Genomic DNA, 8606 nt, shown 5'->3' with positions numbered 1-8606 from the left:
TTTTTTTTTTTTTAAAGATTTTATTTATTTATTTGACAGAGAGAGAGTGAGAGCAGGAACATAAGCAGGGGGAGTGGGAGAGGGAGAAGCAGGCCTCCCGCAGAGCAGGGAGCCCGATGCGGGGCTCGATCCCAGGATCCTGGGACCATGACCTGAGCTGAAGGCAGACGCTTAATGACTGAGCCACCCAGGCGCCCCAGGATGAAATGTTCTAAATATATCTGTTAAGTCCATCTGGTCCAGTGTGTCATTCATTTCCTTGTTTATTTTCTGCAGAGATGATCTGTCCATTGATGTAAGTGGGGTGTTAAAGTCCCCTACTATTATTGTATTATTATCAGCGAGTTTCTTTATGTTTGTTATTAATTGATTTATATATTTGGGTGCTCCCAAGTTGGGGGCATAAATATTTACAAGTTAGATCTCAATGGATAGACCTCTTAATTATGATATAGTGCCCTTCTTCTTCATCTCTTGTTACAGTCTTTGGTTTATATTTTATTTTATTTTTTAGCGGGGTGGGGATGGGCAGAGGGAGAGAGAGAATCCTAAGCAGGCTCCATGTCCAGCATGTGAGCCCGAGAGACAGTTCAGTCTTAAAACCCTGAGATCATGACTTGAGCTGAAATCAGGAGTTAGACACGTTAACTGACTGAGCCACCCAGGCGCCCCCTAGTCTTTGGTTTAAAATCTAGTTTTTCTAATACAAGTACCATTACTCTGGCTTTCTTTTGACATCCATTCACATGATAAATGGTTCTCCATCCCCTCACTTTCAATCTGCAGGTGTCTTTAGGTCTAAAATGAGCCTCTTGTAAGCAACATATGGATGGGTCTTGTTTTTTGTTTTTGTTTTTGTTTTTATCCATTCTGACACCCTGTGTCTTCTGGTTGGAGCGTTTAGTCCACTTACATTCAGAGTGATTATTGATAGATATGTAGTGCCATTTTATTACTTGTTTTGTTGTTATTTCTGGAGATTTTCTCTGTTCCTTTCTAGTCTTTGTCACTTTTGGTCTCTTCTTTCCACTCGGAGTCCCCTTTAATATTTCTTGCAGGGCTGGTTTCATGGTCACAAACTCCTTCAGTTTTTGTTTGTCTAGGAAACTATTTCTCCTTCTATTCTGAATGATAGCCTTGCTAGATAGAGAATTCTTGTTCTTTGCCCATTTTTTAATTGGGTTATTTGGTTTTTTTGCTCTTTAGTTATATGAGGTTTTTTTAATATATATTTTGGATATTAACTTCTTATCAGATACATGGTTTGTAAATATCTTCCTCCATTCCATATGTTTTCCTTTCATTTTGTTGTTCGTTTCTTTTACTCTTGCAGAAGCTTTTTAGTTTCATATAGTTCCGCTTGTTGATTTTGGTTTTGTGGCTTGTGCTTTAGGTGTCACATCTGACTTCATTTTTGATGTTTGACACCCTCTAAGCCTCACCCCTCTCTCCTTGCTGTCAGTCCCACATCTGGCGAACTGATAAGAAAGCCAGGTGCTCCCTCCCATGGTGCTGGTGGGAAGCTGCACAGGAGCAGTCAGCCTGGCCCCACTGCCCAACCACCATAAAAAAACAATCCATCTCCTTTTCTTGCTCTCTCAAGCCACTTTGAACCTGCTTCGGAGCTCTCTGTTGAAAGTTTCATTGCTGAGTAATGAACTTTTTCATACCTTATTGGTGTGACTCTTGACATCTGAACCAAATTTGGGGTGGGGATCCATTCTTCCTCTACAGACGACTTAACGGTTGGTTCAGTGAGCAGGATGTCTAGATGATCCCTACCACCACAGGGGTCTTTTTCTTCTCTTGCTATCAGGCTCTCCTGCCTGCTGGCAATTACATACTTTGAGCTGCGCTGCTTAATGCTACATTTGCTGAGTCCTGTAAGCCTCTGTCATATATGTAACCAACCCAGGTTGAAAGTTAAAACTGGCATTTAGGGACAGATGTGTGTCTCAGATTGATCCAAGTGTCTCAATTCCTGCATAAGTTGTGACCAATATTAGGCTTGGCTCAGGGAAACGAATTTTATGCTGTCCCCGTTAGTTGTGTGTCTCAGGCAGGCTTTGGCTGTTGTATAGACTACTCAGGGTAGCGACTGATACTTTTGCATATAAGGGCCCATCGGGTGGCCAGTTGTGTGAAGGAAGAGCTGGGACAGTGCAGCATGTAAAAGCAGATGGCTCCCCTTTCAAAATCTTGTCATGTTCTGTTGTGGTTTTTGACTTTCCCTGTGACTCATCTTTTCAAATAATTCTTTCTGTCCTTTCTAATAACTTTTGTCTTCTAGAAAATACCATTTAGATGCCCTCCTCTTCTTACTTTCCAGTGTTATTACTCAATAACTGTCTATATTTTCTCATGCCTTTAGGTTATTCTAACCCTATTTGGATGTGCTAATCCCTCCCCCTGCTTTTTTTTTTTTTTTTTTACTAATATATCTGGGTGCTACTAATAGATTACATTGCTTAAAACACCATGTTTATAGCTATATGGAACCAAACTAAAGTACTGCCTGTTACCTAACACATGAAAAATTGTTCTCAGTGGGTTTGTAAACTAAAGAAAGAATATGCCTCATATTTGCAGTTCACATTGTCTCTGTTTAGTGTCCATAATTATGTTTACTTTGTTTTAATGTTTTTTAATGATTCCCCTACATCTGACCATTTAATTATTTTGGGATCTGTCTGTTTATTCATATACTTATTCTTTGTGCTTAGGCTTCACTTACCTCCTGAGTGGACCTGACCATTATATACATAGGCCGCATGGCTTTTTCCTTTTCTAATTCAACGGTCCACAGAAACTCAGACAAAACTACATTAAATTATGTGATAACTCAGTCTTCTGCCCCTGTTTTTTTAATTAATGTTTCTGTAGAGAATATTTAGCAAAATTAAATTCTTGAGTTTATGTGATAGGCAGAGGTTATTTTTCTCTTTCAGAGGGATTAAAAAATTTTTTTCTGCTAGGAGCAACTCAAAGGGCCAATAATTGTAATTGGAAAGGGAAAAGAACTGCATGAAATGTTTAAAATGTCAGTCTTTGTGCATTAAGCATTGTTTACGGTGCACATCTGTGCCAATTGAATATGAGTGACTCAGAATATCTGGTCTTTGTTGTTATTTTAAGTTAAAGAAAAGAGAGACCCCTAGATGATCTGTGAAAGAACAATGAATTTTGAAAGGAACAGAGGATCAGAAAAAAAAGCTGAATGGGGAAAAGAATATAGTTGACCCATGGACGATGTGGGGGTCTGGGGCGCCAACCCCTCATGCAATCATGAATCCACATATAACTTTGACTATCCCAAAACCTAACTACTAACAGCCTGCTGTTGACCAGAAGCCTTATCGAGAACATAAGCAGTCATTTAACACATATTTTGTGTGTTAGATACATTACATGCAGTATTCTTATGACTAAGCTAGAGAAAAGAAAACGTCATTAAGAAAATCATACAGAAAATAAATTTACAGTACTATACTGTGTTTATTGAAAAAAATCCACATATAAGTGGACACATGCAGGGCAAACCTGTGTTGTTCAAGGGTCAACTGTGTATGTGTGGATTTAGTAGTAAAAGAGACTTTAGTGACTAGTGGAAAGATAGCTTGCATATACACATTTTATTGGCCTGAAATTATGACCCTGTATTTTACTGAATGAGCAGTTGAGTCAGTGGTGACAGGAATTGCATATAAATAAACTTTTTAGCACAGGAGCAGATTTTTACACTGAACACTGTTGGTAGTAATATAAATGTTGTCAGATGTAACAATGGGTTTGTAAGCTAAAGAAAGTGAAAGATTGCAAAATGTCAAAATCCATGTTTAGGAATCCAGTATTAGATGTTCTCAGGATTAATAAAAGCTGTTAATGTGTGTGAGTAAAAAAAATATGTCTGCGAGCATGACAAGGCCCTGGAGGCAAAATGAAATGGATATTAGGTTAGACTGTGTCTATATTCAAGAATTCTAGTAGAATAAGGTAATAGTATCTATTTTTATGTAAATATTTACTGAGAATCTACTATGTTTTATGTGCTCTTCCAGAATTTGGAATATTAATGATCTTATTCTGGGCAAGAATGGTGTATTGGGGAAAGCAAGCTCCTGTCACTAAGAGAACCCAAGAAACAGTGACTCAGAGAACATAAACATTGACCCTGCATCACATGACAGTTCCCAAGTCATTGCACGGCCATCCCCGAGAGCAGAGGTTGGCAAACATTTTCTGTAAAGGCCCAGAAGTCATTGTTTTAGGCTTTGTGAGCCATATGATTGCTGTCATTACTACTCAATTTTGCTGTTTTAGCCCCAAGGAGCTAGAGGTACTACATCAATGAATGAGTGTATCTCTGTTCCAATAAAAACTTTATGCACACAGAAATTTGAATCTCATATGTTTTTCATGTGTCATGTAATTATTCTTCTGATTTTTTTTTTTTTTTTCTGACCATTCAAAAATGTAAAATCCATTTCTAGCTTTTGGGTGGAGGCCTGGATTTAGTCTGAGGGCCATAGTTTTCCAACCTGTGCGTAGGGCATTACCAGCCACAGAGCTGGATGCCACTAGTCTGGAATACAGTCAATGGAAAGAGAAGAGGGTTGTGGAGACATGCCTACATTCTTAAGACATGGGCTTTGTCACAACATAATTTTTACTCCCATTTGATTGGTAAGAACTGAATTACTTGGCTTCACCTCACCATAAATGAGGCTGTTGTTTGGGGGCAGCCATGAACTTGGCTACCAGCTTCATACTGCTGAAAGGAGAGGAGAGGTTCTGATGGAAGGCTCTCAGGCCCTGCTTCAGACAGCTGCTCCTTTCTCCTGTTATATGCCTCCTGTTGAGTGCATATATCTCTGCACCCCAAACCAGAATAAAGAATTGAATCATAGACATTTTTTGCCACTTGGCTAAGTCAGAAGCTACAGTAGTTTTACTCTAGGGGCACCTGGGTGGTTCAGTTGGTTAAGCGTCTGACTCTTGATTTCAGCTCAGGTCATGATCTGGCATCATGAAATCGAGTCCCGCTTCAGGCTCTGTGCTCAGCATGGAGTCTGCTTGTCCCTCTCCCTCCCCTTCTCTTCCTCCCTCCACCCCTGCTCACGTGTGTGCTCTCTCTTTCTCTCTCTCTCAAATAAATAAATCTTTAAAAAAATAGTTTTACTCTACATAAATACATTGGTATTTAGGGCAGAGTGATTAATAGGGAAAGAGAAAGTAGATTAGTGGATGAAGGATTAACAAGAATAATAAGGATAACAAGGATATAGACTCAAATACTTCTTTTAAGCCACACAGTTTGTCACTTTGTTCCTCTGACAGCTTACTAGGTAGTTCCGCTACACGCGTAGAGCTGATGTGGCTTCACTTTGAATCTCCTCTTCTCCAATTAACAAACATTTGGTTTGGGCAAATACCTTACTCTTCTTTTTTTTTTTTTTTTTTTTTGAGGTTTTATTTATTTGACAGAGAGAGAGACAGCGAGAGAGGGAACACAAGCAGGGGGAGTGGGAGAGGGAGAAGCAGGCTTCCCGCTGAGCAGGGAGCCCGATGCGGGGCTCGATCCCAGGACCCTGGGATCATGACCTGAGCCGAAGGCAGACGCTTAATCACTGAGCCACCCAGGCATCCCAAATACCTGACTCTTCTGTGGCTGAATTTCCTCATCTGTAAAATAGAGACAATACTGATACCAAGAGCAGTGGGTTGTGATGATTAAATGAGTTAGTTATAGAACTTAGAACAATGCCTGGCACATCTAAATGTTACTGCTTATTATTTAGTAAATGGAAGACAAGTATTTGTTTTATTGCTATACATTATATATACATCTATTACTATTCATATATATTTTTATACATATTTGTTATATTTATATAAAGCCTCTCCGTTCTCTCTATTCACCCTAAATCAACTGTATGTATTATCCCTTATATGTTCTCTTAACTGTTCTTTGTGTGTTTTATTTTTTCCTTCTTTTTTAGATGGGGATATTGGTTTTGAAACTTCACAGCAGGGAATGTCTGAAGAAGTTTCAAACCAGTTTGAGAGAATTAATCTCTTTACAGGAGATGACCCATATTCCATTTTAGAAGATTTGTGGCAAGATGATAAACAGAGAGAGAGATGTGAGGAAAACCAGAACACAGGTGTAACACAAGTTACCTTTATCAACAAGGGAGCACTATTTAATGAGAGAGACTGTGAATATAAGGACAGTGGGAAAATTGCTCATGTAAACACATACCTTGTTCCTGCAAGAAAAAGACTCCAGAACTATGAATCATTTGGAAGGAGTTTGAAGCCTATTGTAAGCTTATGTGATTATAGAAACAATGCAAGAGGAAATCCTGATAAGATTATTGGATATGGTAATATTTTCACTCATATGAATTCTCATACAGAGACGAATGCTTGTGAATATAACCAGTGTAAGAAACTTCTGAGTCATAAGCAAGCTCTCATTCAACATCAAAAAATTCATACTGAGGAGAATCTCAATTTATTTTCTGATTATGTAAAAATTTTCACCCAGAAGCCACACCTCTTTGCACATCAAAGTATTTGTGCTGAAGAGAAACAGCATGAATGCAGCAAATGTGAGATAGTCTTCACTCAGAAGCCCCAACTTGCTGTACCTCAGAAGGCTTTTGTAGGAGGGAAACCCTGTACACGCACTGAATATGAGAAGGACTTGTCCCTCAAGTCAAATCATGAGAAAACTCACACTGAGGAGAATCACTGTAAATGCAATGAATATGGAAAAGCTTTTATCCAGAAGTCAGATCTGTTCAGATGCCAAGGAATTCATATTGGAGAAAAACCCTATGAATATAGTGAATGTGGGAAAAATGTCTCTCAGAATTCAAACCTCAGTGTACATAAAAAAATCCATACTGGAGAGAAACACTTCGAATGTACTGAATGTGGAAAAGCCTTCACAAGGAAATCAACTCTAAGTATGCATCAGAAAATTCATACAGGAGAAAAACCCTATGTATGTACCGAATGTGGGAAAGCCTTTATCCGGAAGTCACATTTTATTACACATGAGAGAATTCATACTGGAGAGAAACCTTACGAATGCAGTGACTGTGGAAAGTCCTTTATAAAGAAGTCACAACTCCACGTGCATCAGCGAATTCACACAGGAGAGAATCCCTTTATATGTACAGAGTGTGGGAAGGTCTTCACTCACAAGACAAATCTCATTATACACCAGAAAATTCATACTGGAGAGAGACCTTATATATGTGCCGAATGTGCAAAGGCCTTTACTGACAGGTCAAATCTCATTAAACACCAAAAAATTCATACTGGAGAGAAACCCTATAAATGCAGTGATTGTGGAAAATCATTCACCTGGAAGTCACGGCTCAGGATACATCAGAAATGCCATACTGGAGAGAGACATTATGAATGCAGTGAGTGTGGGAAAGCCTTCATCCAAAAGTCAACACTAAGTATGCATCAGAGAATTCATAGAGGAGAAAAACCCTATGTTTGTACTGAATGTGGGAAGGCCTTCTTCCACAAATCACATTTTATTTCCCATGAGAGAATTCATACTGGGGAGAAACCTTATGAGTGCAGTGATTGTGGGAAATCCTTCACAAAGAAGTCACAACTCCATGTACATCAGCAAATTCACACAGGAGAGAAACCCTATAGATGTGCTGAGTGTGGAAAGGCCTTCACTGACAGATCAAATCTCTTTACACACCAGAAAATTCATACTGGGGAGAAACCCTATAAATGTAGTGACTGTGGAAAAGCCTTCACTCGAAAGTCAGGCCTCCATATACATCAGCAGTCTCATACTGGAGAGAGACACTATGAGTGCAGTGAATGTGGGAAAGCCTTTGCAAGGAAATCAACACTAATTATGCATCAGAGAATTCATACAGGAGAGAAACCCTATATTTGTACAGAATGTGGGAAGTCCTTCATCCAGAAATCACATTTAAATCGGCATCGGAGAATTCATACTGGAGAGAAACCCTATGAATGCAGCGACTGTGGGAAGGCCTTCATTAAGAAGTCACAACTCCATGAACATCATCGAATTCACACAGGAGAGAAACCATTTATATGTGCTGAGTGTGGAAAAGCCTTCACCATCAGATCCAATCTTATTAAACACCAGAAAGTTCATGCTAAACAGAAACCCTGTAAAGGCAGTGACTTTAGGAAAGCCTTAAACTGGAGACCACAGCTCAGTATACATCAGAAACCAGATTCTGGGGAGGTAGAGTGCCCAGTGCCACAATCGTGGTGTGGGGATACAAAGAGGTGAGAGGGTACAGCTTGACGAAGAAGCAGGAGGTAATCAAAGCCACCTCACGTCTGGTCAGAAGTATGTCTGGATCACAGAGCTGATGTCGTTTTATGTGTGGGGGAGACGCTTTGGAGAAAGTGTTTAAGCAATGTGTGACGGCCATGCTTAACCACTGGACAGATACTGGGATTGTCAGTCCCCTGCAAATAATAATAAATATGCAAGGAGAGAACTTGGCAGTCTTGTTTCATGTTATGGATAAGCAGCTTTATAAATTCAGGGCTGTATTTGATACTGACCAAAGGAATTTCTT

The 8606-nt window shown here is 39.4% G+C and overlaps 1 protein-coding gene across 2 annotated transcripts in view; it reads left to right on the top strand.

Moving 5' to 3' along the window:
* Positions 1 to 8332, top strand: part of ZNF484 (zinc finger protein 484) — a 43738-nt gene extending 35406 nt beyond the window's left edge. For both annotated transcript variants that reach the window (XM_021694474.1, XM_021694473.1), the window contains exon 5: positions 6000 to 8332. In XM_021694474.1, the coding sequence (XP_021550149.1) occupies positions 6000 to 8311 (2312 nt within the window). In that variant the 3' untranslated portion in view covers positions 8312 to 8332. The remainder of the gene's footprint in view (positions 1 to 5999) is intronic.
* Positions 8333 to 8606: the final 274 nt, after the last annotated feature.

The sequence above is a fragment of the Neomonachus schauinslandi genome, chromosome 13 (assembly GCF_002201575.2).
Source record: "Neomonachus schauinslandi chromosome 13, ASM220157v2, whole genome shotgun sequence".
Classification (NCBI taxonomy): Eukaryota; Metazoa; Chordata; class Mammalia; order Carnivora; family Phocidae; genus Neomonachus; species Neomonachus schauinslandi.
Note: the sequence above shows the minus strand (reverse complement) of the source record. Positions and strands in the feature narration are given on the sequence as shown.